We start from the raw sequence: 24006 nt of genomic DNA on the forward strand, positions 1-24006 counted from the left end.
GGGCTACTTTTATCCCCGACATAGCTGACAAAGACGGCACAACCGGCACAACTCCAGATTATGCCAGCGATTTGCCTCCCTGAAGATGGCGGAGTAATCGACGACAGTGAACGCGCGTCAACCATCATCTAAAATGCCCCTTCCCTTCAATTGATTCCTCTCCGCTCAACATGGCAGGCAAGAAAGGCCCCGTCCTACCCTACCGCCGGGGCTCAGACGCCTCCGAAGCCGACTTCTTCGACATTCCCGACGAGCCTTGCTGGGCCATCGTCAAGCGCCAGCTCCGCCACCTCAAGAGCCCGCGGGCCTGGCTCGCCATCTTCGTCTTCGTACTGTTTATCCTCTTCCTCCGACGAGAGAAACCTCCGCCTCAGCCCCTTCCTCATATTGATTACGACCGAGTTGATTGGTCGCGCTACGCCTATAGCCAGTATGCGACGTCGAGCCCGTACCTGTGCAATGCGCTTATCGTCTTTGACACCCTGCAACGGCTCGGCAGCCGGGCGCAGCGTGTGCTCTTCTACCCCGAGGACTGGGATGTGCTGGTGGATGACAATCGCGACCGGGACAGTCAGCTGCTGGCCATGGCACAGGAGAAATACAATGTGTTGTTGGTGCCGATTGATGTGCAGATGATCAAGGCTGGGTCGGGTAGGTCCCGCTTGTTACAATGGTTGGCGTTGCCGACATCGTCGCGAGCTAATGCAGTGAGGAACAGGTCCAAGTGAGTCTTGGGATAAGAGCATCTCCAAGCTTCTCGCCTTTGGGGAGACCGAATTTGAACGTGTCATCCACATCGACTCCGACGTTAGCGTTCTACAAAACATGGACGAACTGTTCTTCCTCCCGCCATCCCAGGTCGCTATGCCCCGCGCCTACTGGGAGCTGCCTGATATCAAGCAGCTCTCGTCACTTCTGATCGTCCTCCAGCCATCTTACAAAGAGTGGTATGCGTTGATGGATAAGGCTCATGCTATTTCGTACGGACAGGTCGACTCGAACGTCAGCTCACGCGTCAGGTACGATATGGAATTGATGAACGAGCGATACGGAGATTCGGCATTGGTTCTGCCGCATCGGCAATATGGACTGGTCACAGGCGAATTCCGCAAGGATGACCACCGGGCGTTCCTAGGGAATGAGCACGAAGAATGGGATCCGGAAAAGGTACTAGCGGACGCGAAGCTGGTCCATTTCTCCGATTGGCCATTGCCCAAGCCGTGGGTGATGTGGCCGCAGGAATTGCTAGCCGATATGCTGCCCAAGTGCAAGGTCAAGCCGGGCACGATGCATGAGAGTGGGTGCAAGGATCGCGAAATTTGGAAGAAGCTCTACGATGACTTCCGGCGGAAACGAAGGGTTTGTTCATTTCTACTGCCTGATTCGTGTGTTCTTGTTGCTAATGATGGTCGATAGGACGTGTGTAAATTGCTCAGCTACCCAGCACCAAACTGGCCGCCTCGGCAGAAACCCCAAGGGCCTGTGGAAGTGGCACCAGAGGGTCTCCCAGTTCCTCCTGTCGATTAAGTTCAATGTATTTGGCACGGCGTTACGGATGTTAGACACGGATTTCGCAGATTGTATATAGACAACATGGCCATTCTTCACTGCACATTGGCATCAATGGGCTCTACGATAAAATAGATGCGCACATGTAATTCGAATGAGCGACGCCTATGCCGTCGCACTGGGCACTGTCAACCCCTTCGTCCAGCCATCGTGGTTGAAGCCTACTTCTCGCATGGCGACTTCGACATGATTCACGTCTGCAATTCCATCTCCCAGAGTCTTCAAAACAACGCAAACGACCCTTCGCCACGGGTGCAACTGTGAGGCCCCAGCCTCCATGTATTCTCACGTGATCCATCACATGACCAGCCTGCTTCCGCCACGACGACCCAACGTGGGTTGCTAGATGGCTAAAGGGAACTGCCGAAGGCTAGGACGGAAGAGACTGGGAAAGCTGTAGGAGTGAGCTAGTGTTCAGAATGAAAAAACGACTGGATAGCAAAGGGGCTTACCGGATACATGAGTGCTGCCACAGTCACAAAAGCAGCCCTTCCACTGCATGTTAATGGTATTTGTCACGTGATTTGGTGGCACGTCATCGTCTTCCTCCTGGCTCCAGATTATGAGTTCAGTGAGCCCAAAAGACAACCAGAAACGTCAACATCTATCAAAATACGCTTTTTTTCATCGAAGTACCAGAAACTTCTATTGCCATTTCCATCAGCTTTACCACAACCCGGTGCCAAGACACCTGCAGCTAGTCGACGGTGGCACGGCGGGCCGTCCCGAACCTTAACTACGCCAAAAACTTCATCCCGAACCAGTCAAGCCCTGGTACAAACCGGAACAAAACATACAGAGATGGTGTCCTCTGGAGGACAATGGATATTTTGGCATATTTTTTAGGCAGCACACTGACGCATGATCAAATATTACCCTCAGCCAGCAATCTTACACTGAGGATCTGCTTATCTCATATCAAATAGATCAGTCTTCCACTTGGAAGATGCCCATGAACCCAGGATACTGGAACCATCGTCCGGAGGATAAGACCTACGATCGGCAGGATATTGAACAATAGTCAATACACATGTCTACGTGAACCACCGAATTCGCTCAGCCAAAAGTGTTACATACACAGTCTCCCATCTTCATTACTAGATCAACAGCATTTGATACAGCTGCAACTAAGAATCGTCTACGGTATCTGGTAGGTAGTTGCTATGGCTTAACACGTGTATTGAAATATACAACATTACATGAAGTCTAAAGTAGATACTGCATATCACCATGCGGACGGGAAGTCTACTCAAGCCTATATTATTCCATGCTGAATCACGCATTGCATGAATCAGTAGGACAAAGACTACTGTTACTAGCTCATTAACTCTGGTAGAATATATTATATCAGACAAGACTATCAATAAAGCTCTCTGTATAGAAAAGCTTGCAAACGTACTGGGCCTGAAGATACCTGCTGCTACCCCAGTCTTTACTGATTCCGCCGATGCTTTGACATGAATCAGATACACGACCTTTTTCCCAATAAACCGCTCACTGAATAGCCAGTTCTGTTCGTCTGTCACTATTACATGAAAGACCTGCTAACATTGACACGTATTGGTGGAACTGAGATCCCTGCAGATTGATCAACAATGCGATGGCGATCAACACCTTCGTCGGGGTCGTTTGGTCTCTGTTTGTTTGAGTTGATTCGCTTTGCTTGGCGTAAGTCGCTTATCTTGGTCTGTTCAGTGTTCATATGTTCTAGTGCAGGAGAAAATATACGGACTCTACGAGGGTCCATTGACGGATGTTGGATAGTTAGGGACAAAGCAATGCGGATAATTAATGATAACAATACAACTATGAGAACACACATATGGAATGAGTTGATCAGAAGGCCTGGCGGAAAGCTCACCGGCAGAACAATAAAGTAATTATAACCGACCAATGTCCAAAAGCATAATAAAACGGGAACATAAGAAGCATGAGCTAAAATTTCTAGAGAAAAAAAGTAAAACAAATGACCAATCCAGGGATCGAACCTGGGACCTTCTGTGTTCACTGATTATGTAAGACAGACGCCATGAAACCACTAGGCCAATTGGTCTATTTGATGAAAAGTTTCCTTCATTCTTTGTTTATTATTATTCCTTGCTAGTGTCTCTGCATGACTTGTAACTGGTTCCCTTGTCATACCGGTTGTGTTAGTGATGCTTGGTATTCTCCCCTCTGCCACACAAGCTATTGATTTGGATACGCCAAGCAATCTTCCCTCAGCTGGTATTGAGAAGAAAGCTTCGAAGAAGCTAATTCATCTAAGCTAGAATACCTCAAGCGGCAAACTAGCCTTCTAGAAGCGATACGCAAAATCTTCGACTTGTAGATGGTGTCAGAAGGTGTGGCATCCCCACATGTCCTTGAAATCACAAACCTGGCTCGAGATTTTGCGTCCGCCACTCAGAAGCTATAAGCGACCTCGTTCTGAAGTTCGAAAGCCAAATGACGGCTCGTAACATTTTCAGGGTCACGTGATCGTGTTTTCTTAATTTTGTTTGCCTGCTCTGCATTGCTTATCTTTATATCCCGATTTATTTGCCTCTACATTTCTTTCTTTCCTTCTTCAGGCTAGAAGCCCTCGTTGCATAGTACCAATAAGTTCGCTTGAAAGGCTTCAACATCTAGTTGTTTTTTTCGAGAACACAGGGCTTATAACCTATCATCTACAGGGGCGACTGGTCGGCTTGCGATACGTGCCAGAAGGAAGAATCGGGAAGCCATGAGGAGGTTGATGTGGTGAAGTAAGATTACGAGCCTACTGCCATTTAGCATTGACATCAATCAAGGCGTTTAAGTAGATTTATTATATAAGAAAGCAAACACAAAATCATTTATGGTTCAGTCAAGGATCAGAGTAGTAAACTATTATTCCCGAGGTGGGGCCGCATGCTCACGACCCACCTAGTTAGGTAGCATGCTTATTCTAAACCTTATTGTGATGTCTAGGTTCAAAGCAGGCCTTTGCTCGAATACATTAGCATGGAATAATAGAATAGGACGTGCGGTTCTATTTTGTTGGTTTCTAGGACCGCCGTAATGATTAATAGGGATAGTCGGGGGCGTCAGTATTCAGCTGTCAGAGGTGAAATTCTTGGATTTGCTGAAGACTAACTTCCTCTGAAAGTATTTGCCAAGCATGGTTTCATTACTTAAGGGAATGAAAGTCATGAGATTAATTATAATCAGATACCATTATAGTATAGTTAACTATTAACTATACTGACTAGAGATTGCACCGTGTTTCTATTATCCTCCATTCAGTATTTTACACGAACTCAAAGCTTTTGGGTTCTGGAGCGTATGGTTGCAAAGCTGAAACTTAATAAGTTTGGAAGGAAGGACACTACCAGGCATGGAGCCTGTGGCATAATATAATTCAATATGAGAAGAACACCTAATTTATATATTCAGGCATTGTGACTGTTTGATCAGGTAGTGCCGCGACACTACTGTCGACTGGATAATGGTTGACTGCCTCTAAGTCAGACTCTATACTGAAACGTGGTAATGATACCTTGTATTTTTAAATTGGTTGTGAATAGGCCTCCCCGCTATATGTTTTAGCAAGCTTGTGACATTTCCTAGAGAGAAGCCTCTGGAAGCTGGCTAGTAGATTGTAATATTATCCTATATGGTGATCTCTGTAGATGACTAAAGTAATTGAATACATCATATATACAGTTAAATAATCTTATTGTTATAAGTTACTGAGTATTAGCCCGCCCTTGGCTAGATTTGTGTCATGCATATCCTCTACTGAGAGGTCTGGCAGTGTCAGGCGGTTGGAGGGGACTCTAGGATGGGATCTTTGGTTATGCTGGCAGGGAGGGGGTACGCGGCAGTGAGACTGTGCTGCGTGTGTTGGCGGGCTGGATCAGGCCCAAAGGCATGCCACGTGTAGAATGGGACAGGAGAGGATGCCGTTGTGCACATGCATGTAGTAACAATATATACTAACTACAAACTATACTAGTAGGCCGCTAGATACATTCATATATATAGTATACACCCACCCCCCATACAACATACCCATACTATGTCCAGCCTTGTGTATACACCAGAGGATTCTTGTTAGAACTCATACCGCTAGGCTGCTCTAGTATAAGACTAGAATTCCGAGTCCGCAGACTCAGAACGCGCATTATTTGTAAGCTTCCTAGCTGAATGTGAGGGTTATCAGGGGTCAGATCCTCAGAGGCACCCGGGGAAAAATGCACATGTCAAAAGGAACAAGCACCTTGTCAGGGGGAATATATATGAAGAACAGCAGACGATCATGGCAGCTCGCAGACAACTACTAGTCAGCCAGTAGTAATACTGGAGAACTGATACAATACTCAGTTAAATATCTATATTGTTGTATATGAACTTGATTTGCTTTTATCATTGAATTTGTATTTGTTGAGACAATAACTGGTTTTACGCCGCAGCATGCGTTGGTTCATGTATCTACTGCGCGTTTGAGGGATTTGACGGCGTCCAGGACCATATTCTGGCTTCAGACGGTGAGAAGCACCTGCATAAGCTAGCATCTACATAGCGGGCTCGATCAGGTTTAAGGATATGGATGGAACTGAATGAATATCTACGTCCTCCATCTGCACCGACTGTTGCGATTGACGAATCGTGGACAGAACTTCTAATCGACCTACAGTTGGATGTAACAAGCCTTTTTCAAGAGTTCAATTTTATCAGAGGTTTACATTTGGTAAAACGCCCCTTCCTCTGTGCCTCGTGAAGTATCGGTCCACCAGGATCCTGTACTCCATCCCTTTCACTAGAATCCTCCCCACCCTGCCTATTAGTGCTTCCGCCATACTCGTGTCGTGAAGTTGAATAAGCCACAAACGCTTCCCCCGGGGCTCCGCCTTTACGGGTACTCGGTGGTCGTTGGGGTTGATTACCTGGATCATCGACTTTGTCATAGGTACAATTTGGGCGAGGCCAATGGCCGGGGCTTGCGGTGGTATCCTTAGGACACACCAGGTGCCGTCTCCGTAAGTCTCCGCGTCCATGGCGTCATAACCCACTCTGGTTTCCGCCGTCGTTTGACGGGTTGGCGGCAATCTTGACAGAGTACCGGTGTTTGAGTTGTTGTCTGTCACGGCACCGGGTTGTCGCCATTCTATCGTCGTACCGGCCACCGTCTGTGTTAGGTCCGGTAGGTCCGTCTTTGCTTTCTTTCGGTCCCTTTTGTTGGGTGAAAGGGGAATGGTGGGACCTTCGGTGAAATCGTCTCTCTTGCGCTTTGCCTTCTCCGGCTTGTATTCTTTGGGGTACGGGCACTTCGAGAGCCAGTGATCTTCCCCACACTTCGGGCATCGGCCAGGTGGATCCGCCCCCGCAGCCTCCATCTTCTCCAGCTCCGCTTTCTTGGCTTCTTCGGCCTCTTTTCGGTTAACCTTTTGCGCCGCGATGCTTGGATCGTCCAGCTGCAGGTCCTCCTTGAGTTGCTCTGCTGCCTCTGGGGAAGGAAGGAAAGTGGTAGGAACACTATCGGCAAGGATTGCATACTGACGATCGATAACGCGAATGCGAGCGCGGTCGCTGTTGGGCAGAAGTGGGAGCCAGGCAGTGGCATTGTACACAAGCCTTTCCCGCTCCGCGGCTGTCCGTGTAAAGAGATTAACGTCTCCGCCCCGGAGCACCTTAGCAGAGGTAATTCTGACGGACGACACTGCTGTAGAGCACTGGTTGAGGAGGCTTTGTATCCCTTCACGGACCGCTGATTTGGGGGTGCCCCTATAGGGGCTGTGCGCGCGCGCCATGAGACACGAATCATATATTTGTCTTGCGCGTGCGACGCGGGTGCGGATGAAGACAGGGATTGGGGGGTTTTGGCAGCAGAGTCAGGTATTGCCTGCATCCAGCGTAGGACCTGCCTGGCTCCCGGAGTCATTGATGATGATGTTTCTGAGGTGTCCTCCGGCTTGACTGTTAGAGGTTGCCAGGTCAGGACCTTGTCCGCGAGTAGGGTCACTAGCCGCAGGGCCTGCTGGGCGAACGACTCAACCCAGGCGGCCTTTGCCTTCTGCTCCGGGTGAGTTCTCACGAGCTGGATGACCGTCTCGCAGTGGGCCATAAAATGGAATACTTGAGTGAAGTTGGAGTTGGAGCTGCCATTCTCTATTACCGGCCACTGCGCCATTTTGAGCGTTGGATGCTAAAGGTCGTACTCCGTAGCAATGTGCAGAATGTGCGAAATACGTGCAAAGTGGGTGCTCGCTTAATGGGGTGCGATAAATGCCTGACCTGGTAAGCAGCGGCGGGCGTGGACGGATGTGCTTTGTCCAGTGGGATATCTCTGCGCCAGGGCTGTCTTCAGTAAATTGTTCTTGTGGTGGTGCTAGCAAAGCCGGCGGCCGCCAAGAGTCGATGTATCGCAAACACGAGCGCGTTGCGGTACATGAGCAAAAGGCACAGAGAGGCTCTGCTTTTCATGTTCGAATGAGCCCTCCGTTCGGAGTGTTACAAATGTCTGCGTTCTTTGAGGCGTACGGGGCCTTGAATAGGTGTGTGGCTGTGGTGTTGGTGGTTTGGCTGCTGCCTTTGCAGCTGTCTCGCTGGAGTCGAGACTATGTGTATCCGCTGTGTTGCAAGCCGGTGGAGCTCCTGATTCAGCTAGTCTCTTCGAGCGAAGGTTGAAGTAGCGAAAGAAGGCGCGCTGAATCTATGCTCAGGATGATAAGGAAGCAGAGATTGAGGCAAGGAAAAGAGGTGGATCGGAATGATATTTAGGGAGGTGAGGAAGCAAAGAATGTACTAGTTGAAAAAGATATATTGAATTGATGCCTAACTAGAGGTGAGGAAGTAAAGATTATAGTACAAAGAGATATGTTGAATTGATGGTTAGAAAGGTGGGGAAGTAGTAAAGAGTGAAGTAGCGAAAAGAGGTCAATATCTCCGGGGAAAGATTGTGGAGCCAGGAGGCTTTTGTCCTGACTCCTGAGGCGTCCCGAGATGATGGGCCTGTACAGTAACTAACTAGTTAGTTATGGTCTTGACACATTCTTGGGCTGTCTCCCGGTCTAGTTCAATCGCAATCATTGCAAAGGGCTCGGTGCGGCTCTCTAGCTCGGCCAGTCTATTGTTCCCTCTTCAGAAGTCTACAGTCCTTTTCACTCCCTACTATTACCCGTGAATCCTGCTATAAATCTCATCGTGGTCTAGAATCGTGAAACTCTTGACTATGATGGGCGTTTGCCAGGAACGGCATAGTCTGAACTGGGCGGTGAGGGGAGTGGCAGAATGTTGGACCTCGCGGAGTTACTTTCGTTACTTTCACAACTCGAACGATGCGTCATCTACCATCAATCATCAACTCGTTCACCTGGATATCTCTCACGGCCTCCTGCTGAATCTCATTTCATACTCTACCCCTCACTGTCTGGCTCACGCCTTTAGTAGCCGAGAGCCATGGCGCCCCAGAAAACTGTGACCGAGGTGCCCCGTTCCCTCATTCCCCGTCTGACTTGGAACGGCTCCTCTGCCCGCACGACTTTCACTTCTCCCCAGACTACCGCCCTACCAGCGAAGCGCCAACAGAAGCAACATATTGTACGGAGCTGGATTTCGGTGGGACGACAACTGCATACCTCAACTTCCCGTTCCGCTGCGCCCCTAACATTCCCCGCCGCATCCCGCGAGGTGGGCACATCATCGATCGCAAGACGGTTTCCTTCCGCAGCCAAGCCGACCAGCCGACCAGCTGCCCCCCTCGGGAACCCCATCCGGCATAATGGTGTCTATGTTGCTACCTTTAATTCTGCTCGGAGAGCGTTCCATGCGTCTGCTCCGCGCCAACGCGACCATCACTTTGATACGTTGAAATTTGTTCAGCGATTGAAAGATGAGGGGTTTAGCGAAGAGCAGGCGGTTGCCATGATGCGGGTCCTGAACGACGTCATTCAGGAGTCTATCCAGAACTTGACTCGGACAATGGTGCTTCGGGAAGGTTAGTCGCCCCTGTGATCTATGCGTTTCTGCGCCCGGGGTAGTCTTCAACCCCATGCATGCTATCCCCAAGAGGATCTAGATTCTAAGTCCATCTCTACAGATACGGAACGATCGGCCTATACACAGAAAGTCGACTTTGCCAAACTCCGCTCCGAGCTCCTCAACGCAGATTCTACCGAAGCGCAATTGACTCGCTCGTCGCACGAAAAGATCGCCGCGGATCTCGCCAAACTCAACTCGCGTCTACGCGACGAGATCGGTCGCACGCAGGCGTCCGTGCGTCTCGATCTAAATCTGGAGAAAGGTCGTATCCGGGAAGAAGCCAACGGCCAAGAAATGCGTATAAAGGAGACCGAAACGCGCATTGAGCAGGAGGTGGCTGGGTTGAGAGAGCGTGTCGAGGCTGTCAAGTTCTCCACGTTACAATGGCTCATGTAAGCGGCACCTGAGATGCCACCAAATCTAATGCTAACAGATCTTCTCTAGGGGTGTATGCACTGGTACCGCTGCTCTGATTCTTGGTGCTTGGCGTCTTTTCATGTGAACCCGTCAAGTGTCAAGTGGGCTCTTCAACCAAAGAAGCCGGATGAGCATGCCCTGTGGCCTTCAAAGCGACCGATTTCTCGTATATTAACTCTCCACTATGTCTCCTTACCGCTGAAAAGTGGCGGGACTAGGAACAGGCGACTGTCATTATATTTCTTTTTCTTCTTTTTTTTTTGTCTCATTAGCGATGCGGTTATTTCTGTAATCATTATTCTCTGTTTTCTTCCGAGGTAGAACAGATACATTGTGGGATGGGACTCCTATCTAGCCTGCGGCCCGCGGAAGTGCTGCCAGCATAGATGAATGGATCAAGACGCGAAGTGATAGCATGTGGCTCCGCAACACGTATTCAGTCATTATTCCTTGTTTCCGGACCTCCGTCTGGCAAGTACCACTAGCTGGCGAAGTCTGCACTGGATCGGCTGCTCGCCTAGATATCTCCTGCAGAAGCAGGGGGACAATGAACCGTGCGATCTCGGTGATAAGGGAAATGAAGGGGGCGGAGGAAAGAGCCTTTAGTTCATTTGAAGAGGCATACAAACCAAGTAATATTCAGAGGGCCGACGGGGTCCGTCGGGGGTTAAAAAGAGGGGGAAGATACGCTCATCTACAATCCGGCAATGATTGGCCCGGCATGCTCCTTTCGCTTCTGTAAAGTGTGAATGGTGAATGCCACTGCAGATTCTCTCGACCCACTCTTCAATAGTCCATTCCTCGCGTCCACGCTGCTCCAATGGCATTTCATCTCGCTCTGCAGCTTATCTCCGGCTCACAAGCAAGAACCAGGGGTAATTGCTATCCTGGTCCCCCTGACAGATGACCAACAAGAATGCTTGATTCAAATTAGCACCGGTCTTCAAGTGTCACTGGTGATGCATCACCCCATAGCACTGTGCTTGATTGCGCGTATGATGCCATCAATATCGTCAGAACTGCCATGGTTTGATCCATGACCATCCGGCCTATCTGCATGCCGTGGATTAGACGCAAACTCAAGGGAACCTCGCATGCAGAGCACGACCATTTCGGAAACAAATGGCCCTAGAGAACGCAGCTAATTTACTAATGTATCATGCACCATGGACTCATCTAAATACCTTTCCCGACCCCCTGGGGGATCAACAATGAAAGTTGTACTGCACTCACTCACAGGCGTCTTCACCATATCTGCTTTGGGCCCTGCTAGCATTTAGTGCATCTCTCTTATGCAACGGGGCTTTGTCAAGGGTTTACAGCACATACTGGCGTCGCCTACATGTACTTTTCACATAGTACCAACATCAACTGAGCAGTATTGAATCACCTCGTCCCCCAAATCAGAAGAGAGTGTCTTTTAGAAACGCAGACGAGCAGAACGGACCGATCGGAGTAGATCCCATCCTGCAGGAATAGCCGCAATCATGCTGGTCTCCTTCTGTACGGCATTCTACCTAGTGTCTCTACTATTTTCCCCAGTGTGGGCTCTTCTAGAGGTGTTCGAGGTATACCAGCCAGTCCCCACAGGCCATGGCAGCGTGGGGTGCAATGAGGAGATCCTGCTGATGGACCATGTATTCGGCTACAGCTATGGGGAACCATACGTCGGTAAGAGAGCAACTGTGCCTGGACAGATGATCCCATCCGTTCACAAGCTGAATATGGACCAGGGATCTACGAGCCACCAAATTGTACCTTCGATACCGTTCGCATCAACTTTACTGTCACTTCTCGAGGCAGACAGTACGATCGTCTGGCGCTCATGTACTTAGGGGACACAGAGGTGTTCCGAACATCAACCGCCGAGCCAACGACCAACGGAATCATCTGGACGTACATCAAAGACATGTCTCAGTTCAACGTACTGTGGAGAGAAAAGCAGAAGTTGATCTTCGATCTCGGAAACATCATTACCGATGTCTACACTGGATCTTTCAATACTACCCTAACGGCGACTTTCTCGTATGAGGGCAACGTCAGGACCCCAGATGTTATTCTTCCAATATCCGCGCGCAAATCGGCACAGAATGCATCAAGTGACTTCGAGCTTCCATCGGACAACGCCACGGTGCTATACCAGATCCCTCCGACTGCATCCCGTGCAGTAGTGTCCATTTCGGCATGTGGTCAGTCCGAGGAAGAATTCTGGTGGTCCAATGTTCTCTCTGCCGATGAGTGGACCTTCGACAACACCATTGGGGAGCTGTACGGGTACTCTCCTTTCCGTGAAGTCCAGCTCTACATCGACGGCGTCCTTGCTGGCGTGGACTGGCCGTTTCCCATCATCTTCACCGGCGGTGTCGCGCCCGGATTCTGGCGTCCCATTGTGGGGATTGACGCGTTTGATCTACGCCAACCGGAAATCGATATCACACCCTTCCTGCCCTGGCTCAAGGATAACCAGTCTCATTCATTCGAAATCAGGGTTACGGGCCTGAGTGTCTCAGCTGACGGCACAGCCACTTTCAGCGACACAGTGGGCTCCTACTGGGTGGTCACCGGCACGATCTTCCTTTATTTGGACGACGACGGCGACGACTCTGGGTCCCAAACCACGACCGGCCAAGCGCCCGAGGTGAACGCCCCCGCGCCAACATTCGCTGTTACGCGGGATCTCGTCCGGAGTTCGAACGGGACGAACGAAACGTTGTCCTACTCTGTCGTGGCGGAAAGAACACTCACAGTGAAGTCGTCCGAATACTCCTGGAGTCAGAACCTCTCATACTCGAACTATGGATATCTGAACCAGCAAGGGCTGAGCCAGAAAAACAATCAGCAAACCTTCGGCTCGAACACGATCGCTCAACTTACTGGGGACAAAACTACCAACGAGGTCACGTTCGAGTATCCTCTTATCTGTAACACGACGTACGGACTCGAAGATGGTCTGTCCATCAGTGCCTGGATCCGCAGAGGTCTGGATATCGCGTCGACTGGGGGGCTCGGGGTCTCGACTTATACGTTCACCTCTGGGCCCTTAGATCTGCATACCCAACAATATGGGACAGCATATTATTTTGAACCCTCGGATGATGAGAGCTCGGTCTCGTATGGGGAAACGACGGATGTCTTTGCCAGCAATGCCGGCGGCGTTCAGTACTCTCGGAATGTCCGTGCGGTAAATGGTACGGTTTCATCGGATACTGACAGCTAGAAGGCATGCAGTGCTATACTCAGAGTAGATGAAGTTGGGAACATACAACTGGATTTTGTAATCCGAGAAATGCATCTTGTGTATAGTATCAAAACATCGTCGATTGTCTGGTAACAACATGTAAACACGTGCGGATCCGACCGTAGGACGCTGTTTGGTTTAGTTGGCCTGAGGCACCAGCCAACCCGACTGACCGCTTAGCCGCGGAGCACAAGGCAAGATTGTCCCATGTGATAACTACACCGGCGAGACTAGTACTCTCTACTCCTTCGGATTCGATGAACCTTCCGGTCAAATAACACGGCTGCACGGCATCCCGGTCAGCAGAATCACTCATGTGGCTCGGAAGAGCCGCGCCACTGGTATAGTTAGCCGGCTGGCAGATAGATCTGGAGCAAGGTTCCGGCCAGCCGTGGTAAGTAAGTAGTGTTGCATTGACTGCATTGGTAGCGGCCGCTTTGCTTGTCACGGCCTTTGTTGTGATTACTGCTATTTCACCAGGCGTAATAGAGGCGTAAGATTGGGCGACTGGCGTGATTTGTTGCACCGTAAAGGGGATAACTTATGGACTTACTTTCTTTATTTGTTTCGTAACCGGGGATATTGTGCTGTTATGTATGTAGCGTCTCTGTTATCTGCGGTGAATGGGGCCCCGTGCCTAAGTCGGATTCAGGGTTGATCCGCGCCGAGCCGAGGTCCGGGGTAGCCCAATGCCTTGCTGGTCGGCCGGATGGAGCGTGACCGTCGCATGGGGGGAGCTTGCTTTTCTTCTTCTTTTTCTTCCCCCCGCTGCTTTCAATCCGGGTCCGTAGTTCTTCTTTTCAAAACTATCCTCTTCATACTTACTCTAGATTTATTTCTTTCATTTTCCAAAGCCGTCGCTTCTTGCATCTTGCTAAAGCGCCCAGGGGACCACAAACTCCTACTCCAACCTCCTCCCCGCCTTTTCTCCCCCCGCTCCGTGTACTTTATCCCCGCCACCATGACCACTTCTCCCTCCGCCGCCGAATCAATTCCAGAGGGCATCAGTGCCCCGGAGCCCAAGCCTGTTAATCAGACTATTGCGCAGATCCGCTCACTTGCGGCTGGTGCTGCCGGTGGTGTGTGCGCCGTTGTTGTCGGACATCCTTTTGATCTGGTGAAGGTGCGCCTGCAGACGGCAGAGAAGGGCGTCTATTCGGGTGCCATTGATGTTGTGAAGCGGACTGTGGCCCGGGAGGGTCTCGCTCGAGTAAGTAATCTTAATCGCTAGCGTTGGCGCAATGGCTGATCGGGAATAGGGACTATATGCCGGTGTCTCTGCTCCCCTGGTGGGAGTCACGCCCATGTGTAAGCTTCTCTCCTCTTCTTTCTCACCATAACTACTAACAATGCGCGCGCATACTGCAGTCGCTGTCAGTTTCTGGGTATGTCTACAAGTTTTGCGAAATGGGAATCCCTTTTGGCGCAAATGGCTGACAAGCCCATAGGGTTATGATGTCGGTAAAACGCTCGTCGGCAAACTGTCGGAAGTGCGCGTGGAGAACAACACCCCTCAATACACCATCGGCCAGATCTCGGCTGCTGGTTTCTTCTCTGCCATTCCCATGACTTTGATCACGGCCCCCTTTGAGCGCGTCAAGGTGCTGCTTCAGATCCAGGGTCAGAACCCCCCGCCTCCGGGTCAGAAGCCCAAGTACTCTGGCGGTCTGGATGTGGTTCGGCAGCTATACCAGGAGGGTGGTATTCGCAGTGTGTTCCGTGGTAGCGCAATGACTCTCGCTCGTGACGGTCCTGGCTCTGCTGCATACTTCGCCGCCTATGAGTACATCAAGCGCACTTTGACCCCCAAGGACGCGCAAGGCAACGTCACTGGCCAGTTGTCCATGCCAGCCGTCCTGGCAGCCGGTGGTGCTGCCGGTATCGCCATGTGGATCCCTGTCTTCCCCGTTGATACCATCAAGTCCCGTCTACAGAGCGCCCCGGGCCGTCCCACGATCGGCGGCACGATTCGCACCGTCTACGCCAACGGTGGCTTCAAGGCTTTCTTCCCTGGATTTGGACCTGCCTTGGCCAGAGCCGTTCCCGCCAATGCCGCTACTTTGTATGTCATCTTTCTACCCTGACATGTTCTAGGACTGTCGTTGCTAATATATCAAACAGTGCGGGTGTTGAGCTAGCTCACCAGTTCATGACGAAGCTCTTCGACTAAAACCGAAGCATTGCGCGCTGCAGGTACGGTGGTGTAAGTCTATCGGTTTATGTCGATGTTTATTGTGGCGTTCGTCGTTTCGTCCTTGCGTGGGAAGCATTTTGCAAGCCTGGATATCTTCTGTTTTTTCGCTTGGATTTAGACTAGACAGTTTCTGTTTTGTCTGTACTCGTGCTAGGAACATGCATTATTCTAGTACTGTAGAGAATATCGCTACTAAGTATCTTTGCTCGATCATTAGACTACTATTAGAGTTGTACAGCCTGGCCTGGCCCATGCCTGTTCAGCATCATCAGAATCGGTGCCTTCGCTTCTCGTAGATTATCACGACTACTACTACTAGTACCCGGACCTTTCAAGAATATATCTAGCGCCTCCGGCGTTCGGGGCGATATTTCCTTCAGACGACGAAACTCGTGCATAGTAGTAGATAGCGTCTTATTTAGCGGGCTCGATCAGGTATAGTAATAAGACTTTGATTTTATTGAACGATAGAGTCAAGAGAAATCATATATAAAAGGAGAAGGAACCTGAATATAAGAGAAAAACAGTGAACAATAAAGGTACATGGTCACATGAATTCATGGCCGGCCAACGTAAATCTCCCCACACAAAGTGGGAGGCGCGTCCATTTTCGTTTATTTTTGGCTAAACCTCAGGCGCCAGATTAAGGAAGGATAACACTAGCCTCTCCGGCCGCCAGAAGATCAAAGCTCTCTTCACTGGTTGCTGTGGTAGGAGGACTGAGACTAGTCCCCTCTGATGAAACTGGGATCTTCTCAATTCCTAGCGCGGGAACGAAAGCAGCAGCCTGTCGGCCCTGCTTGCCTTGCCATTGCTGGTCTCCAATCCACTCCATGCCGTCGCCAGATCCCCGGAAGTCTGCCTTCCGACGAGTCTTTTCGCGCTCGAGAAGCGGAAGGACAGCCGGTCCGGTAGCAGGTGACTCGGCCTCAGTACCTGGCAAGGCGAGGTTTCGGTAGTGCCATTCACCAAGGAACATGCCGTCCGGGTCCACATCCTGGCGCACTTTCAACCATTCCGTCATATCCTCTCCATACAGCGTTTTCAGTTCCTCCCTCGTCGTCTGGAAATTCTTGGCCCAATGCGGTCTTGCGCCCATTTCGCGCATAAGCCACTCGAACGCCTCGTAATAACGTTCCGTGCAAGGGGGATCCCGATGGTACGGGCGATAGAGCGTCGCATTGAGATACAGGGTCGGTCCGCTGGAAGAGGTAGGGTCTAGGAACGGACGGGGTGTCTTGTTGTAAGTAGAGTCCGCGACTCTGACTTCGATGGGGCAATGCACCCACAAGCCGTCGACGGGGAAAGGGATACGCGCTGTTTCGAGATCTCCATTCAACCAGGCGGACAGACGAGTGATGGCTTCGGGGCCCTTCTCGAGCGGAAGTGCCCATTCATTAACAAACTGCGAGTACAGACAATTCATGAGGAGACCTGAGCGGGCTGGTTCGACCGCCTCCGTCACGATGGCTTCCGGCTTGAAACCGTACTGCAAACCAAAGACCAGCCATTCCACCCACGGAAGGATACGAGGGAAGTAGTTCGCCAGGGCCAACAGATTATGGTAGACATGGTAACCGAGTGTCTCTCCATAGAAAGACTTGGGCGGGTCCCGCAGCGGGAGGTTGGTCTTGTCGGCGTGCCAGACAACCGCACTCTTCTCATAGGGCATCCACCATACACGAACAAATTCATGTGAGGTCCACAACCCAGATGACCAATCGGCCAGCACACTCGACAGCTTCCGTCGTGTCTGTCGCCAGGCCACCTTGAACACTGGCTCCGCCTGCAGCGTGACCTCGACGATGATACCGAGGGCACCCAGAGAGATCAGCGCAGCCCGGAAGAGCGACGGGTTACTGGTCGCGCTACACCGCACCAGCTGCCCATTAGCCAGCATGAGAGTCAGCGATACGATACACTCGGAGATCAAGCCATGCTGGAGAGAGCTTCCATGGGTACCCGTGGAGATCACCCCCGCGACCGACTGACTATCAATACTCCCCAAGTTAGACAGCGTCAAGCCATGTTGCTCCAGCTGTGCACCCAAGTCTCTCAAGCGAATGCCCGCCTGGACGGTCACCACACCGGTCTCCGGCGAAACCTCCAAGACCCGATTGAAATCATCCAAATTGATGAGCCAGGACGAGGTGCAGGTCAGATCGGAGGGAGAGTGGCCACTGCCCACAGTGACCAGACGACGCCGACAATGGCGAGCGAGGTTGACCAGCTTTCGGATTTCCTCGATCGACTGCGGGCGCACGTAAAGTTCGGGACGCGAGTAGAAGGTCTGCGCCCAAGTATGATGGAGGTGATGGGTGGTTGCGCGGAAAGGAACCACAGGGTCGATGCGCGAGAGTTCGCGCAGGATGGCGGGGTCCATATTGGTGATTCCCGTCGCTGCACGAGTAACTGCACGATGCAATCTGACAGGTCGGATCGGCGGTCGAGGGGCAGGATTCCGTAGATTGAATTTCGGACGCGGTAAGGGGGAAGAGGGACGATCGGTATGCGATCAATCACGGCATGATGAAGGAAGGAAGCAGGGTGAGAGATGCACGAGATGGCAGTGATTCGTAGCACTACCAAGTAGTTAAGTAGTAACTAACAATTTCGGCTGTCAGAAGAGCAGCGATTGTTGGCGTGAACCGGGAAAAGGCGGCAGACGCTGCCTGAGGCAATCGGCGGCCGGCAGAATGCGGGGCCGAGTGTCGGGTTGACGGATAATCCGGCTGGCATCATCTGTAGCCAGTAATGATGCAATTACCTCCTTGCTTGAGCGCCTTCGCATGGATCATTGCCGCCTGGCGGGACACTCTGGTCATGAACCAAGATGGTCTAATTCTTCATGCTTGCCTACGTCGAAGATCTGAAGCTTACCCTTTCTGTCCTCAATCAGCAGCAGCCGAAACGAGTCGGAATGCACTATAGGCCTCCTCAACTCGCTCGCAGCAATCGATTCGAGTCACCTCTTCACATCCGTTCGAAGAGGTGCACCAAATCAAGATTCAGGCAGACCCTTGAATATCTATGTGAATATACTACTACTCGCCCACCGATTATATAGAATACCACTCATATCTTCCAAAATCTTCCCCCACGGTCTCCCCTTCCGGCACACTCTCAACGTCAGCACGTACCGCACCTTCCTGGAAATTCGCGGCCCAAGCCTTATCCCAAACTCCTGGCTCACTCAAATTGCTCCCTGGCTTCAATGTGCCAAACCGAAAATCTAACGGCTCCCCTGCATCGGAAGGCAGCCGCATGAAATAGCGCACACTGGGAGGAATCTCCTCTTTCACGTGGGAAATCATGACTAAAGCTTGATCATCCGTGAGTCCACGGAACCGAGCATCCTCGGGGGCAGGGTGGACTTTGACCACACGCTTAGTGACGAACTCGCCATGTTCAATAAAGTTCAGACACTTGTCCCGGATGGAGGCAGGCATGCCGGAGAAGGCTTCGTCTAAGATGACGATATCAGGTCGGTGAACAAGAGCGCGGAGGAAGAGGACGAGGCGTTGTTGAGCAGTGCTCAGCTCAGCAAAGCGAACCGTGTCGGCGTACTCCACACCGTGGTCGGGATTGTAGAAGTCAGTGTCAGATTTGACAAGAGTCGGGAAGAGATCGCGGGGAGTGGTGACTTTGGTGGGTTTTTGGGAGATGTTAGAGACATCTGGGTCGAGTTCGGCACGGAAGAAGCGGAGAATGGCGCTGACGTCGAGGTCACGATCATGATTCAGAGTAGGTTTAGCGAGAAACGTTTCTGCAAAAGCAGATTCAATGGCTTGTCTGATGGTCAGTTGACGGGGGAAGAAGGCGTGGATTTCGGGAGAGGAGTGGCCGAGGCGGGATTGAAGCTCGAAGATGGAGAGGCCTGGTCTCCCGGCCTCTGGCAGTCGGGTGCGGCCGAAGAGGCGGATTGGCAAAGCGTAGGTTTGAGGATGATCCGAGGTAATGAGAGAGAGAAGAGTAGTTTTGCCGGAGCCGTTGGCACCCAGCACGGCCCAGCGTTGCCCGCGCCGTACTGTCCAATGCAGGCCAGCTTGTGGTTTGTTGTGCACGTGCTGGGTCCAGTCGCCCAGGACGCATTTGTCACCGTACTGTACGCGAACACCGTCCATTTCGATTAGTGGTTCGCCGCCCTTGATAGGATAGGATGGCGCAGCGCGACCCTTTCCTTGTGGCGGAGCTAGCCGCATGTCCCAAATTAATTGGCGATCCAGATAGCCTGCGTCGATGAATGCCTTGGCTTGTTCGTAGGTCTGGTGGACCCACTGATCCTCTTTGGCCGTAGGCTTCTCATAGCTGCCCAATTTCTTCCATACGTTGAACACCTTCTCCGCCTCTGCGCGCGGAGCCTGGAGCAGGACCCGGTGGGAGTTCCCCAGCACCATAATATGCGTGACCCAGTCGGGCAAGGGGTCCTGCGGCCGGAGAGCGAGAACCAGTCGGGGGTCAGATTTGGCCGCCAGGCGCCGGAGGAGGCTTGAGATGCTTCGGACGGTAGCGGGATCAAGGCCCATGAACGGATCATCCAGGAGGAGCAATTCCGGCTTCCTGAGAAGCGCCTTTGCGATCCGAGTGCGTCTAGTCTGACCATTGCTCAAGTTAGCAACCGGCATATCCAGCAATTCTTCCAGCCGGAGCTCCGACACGATCTGTGCCAGCAGCTCCTCATCATGTAGCGTTCCCTCTCGCTCTGATTCCAAGGGATTCAAGGAAGTTTGGCCTTTGAGATATTGGCGGACCGTCCAGTCGGTCTCCTCCCGGAGACTCTCGTACCGGGCACTCAGATACGCGCCGCGAGTGCCTCCAATGGCGCCGGAACCTTCTCCACTGAACCCAATATATTGTATGGCGTTGCCCGCAAAGCGTAGGCGGTGATCCTTTCTGGCGATCTCGTCACTGAGGAGGTACGGATAGCTGCGCGCCGTGGGCGGTGTGCAAATGTATTGACCACGGAGGACATCGAGCATCTGTGTCCTTCCCCCCGCGCCAATTACCGCCCAGGTCTGCGGAGCATCGCCGCTGTCCTGAGCGAGAGTCGATTTGGCGGGTAAAACGAAGTTGAAGTCGGGAAAGAGGGGAGGATTGTGGCCTTTGGCGGCATCTTCGGGAGTGGGATAGTTCTCGTAGAATGTGGCATTCTGTATCCGAATCAGCGGCGGCGCAACGGATGAGACTGCGCGTGCGGCGCGAGGGAGAGGCAAAGACCGCAGCGGCCTTGTCCTGCAAGCTAGCCGGAACATGGCACTGCCGATGAGTTATATGTCGGTATGAATCAGAATTGGTTCTGAGTCCCTCATCTTTCTATATACTGGACAGGAGAGACAGTTCGATGGTACTCCCCGGACTAACGCTAGTCCGGCCCCGAGCCTTGGCATTGTCGGAGTATGTGGTCAACTCCGGAGTATATCAATCTAGATATTGATCCAGACTGAGCATTGAAAACATTTTCGTCATGCGCACTAATTATGTTGTGGATTATTTCGCTTATACGCTGATGGTGGCGTCTGTAGAGCTTCCGGGCAATGTCATGTGAGTAAATAAAGGTCCACGGACTTGTTTGTGCCATTCCTTTTGTTCACGCTGCTCGGACCGAACCGGCGAAGTTCCATTTCTCTACCTATATTAGATGGAGCCATACAACACAGCAGCATCGGCGGGTAGAATCTAAACTAGAATAGCAGCCGTTCTTGCTCCCGCTTAGCCTCCCGCCATCCAAATTAACTAGTCCATATCTACATCTACATTCTTATCCCACTCACTGTATGTTGTCCCTCGTCGCTCGCATAGTCTCATACTAAAAATACATCTCACTGACTTGCTGACGTATGTCGCAGTCACATCCCATGTGGTCCAGTCTCATGGTCGCAAGTTCACGTTATATCACATCAACTGGTGATTGCCATTCAATTGAGAATCAGTGATCTTATTTCTCCTGGAAAGCAGTACATGCAAGTGCAATCGATATAAACTAAAATTAATTCTTCATCAAGCACTGACTTGATATCGGCAAAAAGTGAGGCTACAGTCTAAAATAGGACAGCTCTGCAATGGAGTATCAAGTGGATCAAGGTTAACGATCATCCGGACCCGCTGTTCCAATCAACGGCAGCAATGCAGTTCAGTAGACTACCAAGTGGCAGTCCAGGGTGGATTCGAGTTGCGCCACGAGCACGTCTACACGTAGATGGAGTGATGGACACAAAAGTCATGTCCAATGGCGCGACCGTAACTCCGTCGGATGATTTTTGGGGCAATGATGGCTCGCGATGAGGTGGCTAGTTTGCGACCAGACCGCCCTTTGGCCACGACACGCCCAAATCACCCACCACGCGTTCGCTCTCTCTCTCTCTCTTTTTATTCTTTTTGAACATGCGGTGGTCAAGGGGAAGAAAAGAGAGAGGAAGAAAGACGGAGAGGGTGGTCAGTCCGTCGTTTAGTTGATAATACGGATGCGCCGCCATGATGCCATTCATACCGCTACTCTTCGTCCTGGCGAGTATCACCTTGTTTTTTTCGCGACGTCGTCATAAGACTATCGAAAGCGCTGAGCCGCGGGTTGTTGTAAAGGGTCATACATACTCGGATAGTGTGGATGAGACTGAGCTTCAGCCTTTAGAGAGTAAGAAAGTTGAGGATGTTCGCAATGCCTGCATCATTGGGGCTGGCCATGTGGGTAAGCGCGATGCTATTACCTGCAAGTAACTATCTCAGAATGAACAGCTAAATGTCAGTCAGGTGCATTGACGGCGGTGGTACTCGCTGCTCAAAATCCCCACATCCAGTTCAGTGTCGTTGACAACGATGCGGGTCTCATTAATGCGTGGAACTCCGATCGGCCCCCGGTGTTCGAGCCTGGGCTGGAGGAGATGTTGTTTGAGGAGACATCAAGCATCACTCTCGATGCGTCGGCTCTACCCGATCAGTCTATAGCTTCAGATAGTCATCAGTCTCGAAAGAGGAAACTGACGAACCTGACGTTCTCAACAAACGTCCACGCAGGCGTGGCCGCAGCAGACCTGGTCTTTCTTTGTTCGGAGACATCTTCAACCATAACAGTAAGATGTCCGCTTGCTAATGGAAGACGAAGCTGATGGTTGGTATAGATTGACGAAAAAGAGCGCTTGGATCTGTCGCAGTTGGAGTCTGCCATCCGAGCGATCGCTCAAGTATCAACTGGCCACAAGATCATCGTGCAAAAGAGCACAGCGCCATGTGGTGTCGTTCAGCGAATGAAAAAGATTGTGAGCGCCCTGCCAAACATAGCAATATTAATCTAACGAAAGCAGTTGCGTAAAACCGCATCTCCATCCGCCTCATTCGATGTGCTGTCCAACCCCGACTTCCTGGTTCCAGGCACAGCCCTTCATGACCTCCTTTACCCTCCCCGCGTTATTATCGGGCACATATTCTCCGAGGACATGTCCCCGGGAGCTCTAAGCGCACTGAAGAAGCTTTACATTCCGTGGGTTTCAGAAGACCGCATTATCACCATGGACGCATGGTCCTCGGAGTTGGGCAAGATCGCCGCGAACGCATTCCTCGCCCAACAAATTAGCAGTCTTCACTCGCTCAGCGCCATTTGCGAATCCACCAACGCCAACATCAACCACATCACCCAGACCCTCGGGCTACCGCAACGCGTCGGCTTTGGATTCGGCAGCTCGCACCTGCAGACGGAAGTTCTCTGCTTAGTATATCTAGCCCGAGAGCTAAATCTACAGCAAGTGGCAGAGTACTGGCGCGCTGTCCTGCGCATGAACGATTCTCACAATCGACGCATCTCCCAACGAGTCCTGTCGCAATTGTCCGGCGACCTCACGGAGCAGAAGATTGCGATCCTGGGGTTCACCCCAAAGGAGAACAACAACCAGTATTCCGTGGCGCTGGGTCTGGTCCGGGACTTGACGAGGAACGGGGTGAAAGTGGGGATCTATGACCCATTTATACCTACAGACCAGCTGGAGAACACACTGCGTGCGAGCAATGCGTCTCTTGAAACGGTCACAGTGGCCGATTCCGTGGAGGCAGCGTGCGCGGGATGCAGTGCAGTTATTCTTCACACGGACTGGGAGACGTTCGGACATGAGAAGGTTCGATGGCAGGGCATTGCGGGCCAGATGCAGAGCCCGAAGGTATTCTTGGATCCGTATGGTGTGTTTGACCAGTTCAAGATGCAGCAGTGGGGATTCAAGATGTTGCAGGTGGGCGTGAGGCAGATTGAAACAAAGTAACGATTGTGATGTCAGTACAACTGTCTAACTATTTATGATCTGCTATTTTTTTTATCAGCATATGGCGCAGATGGGGGTTGGTGAGGTGTTATGATTCTGTGGTTGAGCGATTGGTGTTTTTATTTTTTTTCATGTCTAGTTGAGTGTTAGGGACGGCGATGTAGATATTATTGTGTTGCTTTCGGTTGTTTTTCTTGCTTCAAATTCCTCTGACAGTCACTATGTGCAACTCTGCAAGCATGTTAAGCTATATTAGGTCCAAATATGATACTTGACTGTCAGTAGCCCTTTCTCTTGAGCTTTGGGGACGCTGATGTAGGAACTAGCATTATGCGCATATCTGG

The 24006-nt window shown here is 51.3% G+C and overlaps 8 protein-coding genes and 1 non-coding gene across 9 annotated transcripts; 5 read left to right on the plus strand and 4 right to left on the minus strand.

The window, feature by feature from the left end:
• Window positions 1-170: 170 nt before the first annotated feature.
• On the plus strand, window positions 171-1527 carry ASPBRDRAFT_33078 (uncharacterized protein; the record flags this gene model as incomplete). The annotated part of the gene is made up of 3 exons (XM_067623077.1): window positions 171-651; window positions 719-1359; window positions 1417-1527. 3 exons carry the CDS (start codon window positions 171-173, stop codon window positions 1525-1527), a joined length of 1233 nt encoding a protein of 410 aa, XP_067475730.1.
• Window positions 1528-3536: 2009 nt separating this feature from the next.
• Window positions 3537-3622, minus strand: ASPBRDRAFT_t226. The gene has a single exon. It is a non-coding gene; the product is annotated as a tRNA-Val (tRNA).
• A 2542-nt stretch (window positions 3623-6164) lies between these two features.
• On the minus strand, window positions 6165-7654 carry ASPBRDRAFT_209732 (uncharacterized protein; the record flags this gene model as incomplete). Its single annotated transcript, XM_067621874.1, has 3 exons — window positions 6165-6330; window positions 6392-7180; window positions 7246-7654. The coding sequence occupies 3 exons, from the start codon at window positions 7652-7654 to the stop codon at window positions 6272-6274; spliced, it is 1257 nt and encodes a 418-aa protein (XP_067475731.1). The 3' UTR covers window positions 6165-6271.
• A 1334-nt stretch (window positions 7655-8988) lies between these two features.
• ASPBRDRAFT_198918 (CCDC90 family protein) lies at window positions 8989-10072 on the plus strand (the record flags this gene model as incomplete). The annotated part of the gene is made up of 3 exons (XM_067621258.1): window positions 8989-9526; window positions 9629-9962; window positions 10015-10072. The coding sequence occupies 3 exons, from the start codon at window positions 8989-8991 to the stop codon at window positions 10070-10072; spliced, it is 930 nt and encodes a 309-aa protein (XP_067475732.1).
• A 1402-nt stretch (window positions 10073-11474) lies between these two features.
• ASPBRDRAFT_57866 (uncharacterized protein) lies at window positions 11475-13204 on the plus strand (the record flags this gene model as incomplete). The annotated part of the gene is made up of 2 exons (XM_067627807.1): window positions 11475-11658; window positions 11721-13204. The coding sequence occupies 2 exons, from the start codon at window positions 11475-11477 to the stop codon at window positions 13202-13204; spliced, it is 1668 nt and encodes a 555-aa protein (XP_067475733.1).
• Window positions 13205-14186: 982 nt separating this feature from the next.
• On the plus strand, window positions 14187-15395 carry ASPBRDRAFT_198920 (carnitine:acyl carnitine antiporter; the record flags this gene model as incomplete). The annotated part of the gene is made up of 5 exons (XM_067621259.1): window positions 14187-14435; window positions 14485-14533; window positions 14594-14610; window positions 14674-15287; window positions 15347-15395. 5 exons carry the CDS (start codon window positions 14187-14189, stop codon window positions 15393-15395), a joined length of 978 nt encoding a protein of 325 aa, XP_067475734.1.
• A 425-nt stretch (window positions 15396-15820) lies between these two features.
• Window positions 15821-18140, minus strand: ASPBRDRAFT_303204 (D-arabinono-1,4-lactone oxidase). Its single transcript, XM_067622764.1, has one exon. It carries the CDS (start codon window positions 17800-17802, stop codon window positions 16063-16065), a length of 1740 nt encoding a protein of 579 aa, XP_067475735.1. The 5' UTR covers window positions 17803-18140; the 3' UTR covers window positions 15821-16062.
• Window positions 18141-18478: 338 nt separating this feature from the next.
• ASPBRDRAFT_198922 (putative ABC transporter) lies at window positions 18479-20671 on the minus strand (the record flags this gene model as incomplete). The annotated part of the gene is made up of 1 exon (XM_067621260.1): window positions 18479-20671. One exon carries the CDS (start codon window positions 20669-20671, stop codon window positions 18479-18481), a length of 2193 nt encoding a protein of 730 aa, XP_067475736.1.
• Window positions 20672-21890: 1219 nt separating this feature from the next.
• On the plus strand, window positions 21891-23662 carry ugd2 (putative UDP-glucose dehydrogenase Ugd1; the record flags this gene model as incomplete). The annotated part of the gene is made up of 4 exons (XM_067618508.1): window positions 21891-22104; window positions 22167-22486; window positions 22535-22672; window positions 22718-23662. 4 exons carry the CDS (start codon window positions 21891-21893, stop codon window positions 23660-23662), a joined length of 1617 nt encoding a protein of 538 aa, XP_067475737.1.
• Window positions 23663-24006: the final 344 nt, after the last annotated feature.

The sequence above is a fragment of the Aspergillus brasiliensis genome (assembly GCF_001889945.1).
Source record: "Aspergillus brasiliensis CBS 101740 unplaced genomic scaffold ASPBRscaffold_12, whole genome shotgun sequence".
In the NCBI taxonomy this organism is placed as follows: Eukaryota; Fungi; Ascomycota; class Eurotiomycetes; order Eurotiales; family Aspergillaceae; genus Aspergillus; species Aspergillus brasiliensis.

Coding starts and splice junctions, on each gene's coding strand:
- ASPBRDRAFT_303204 (XM_067622764.1), bottom strand. CDS start 17,802: ATGGACCCCGCCATCCTGCGCGAACTCTCGCGCATCGACCCTGTGGTT.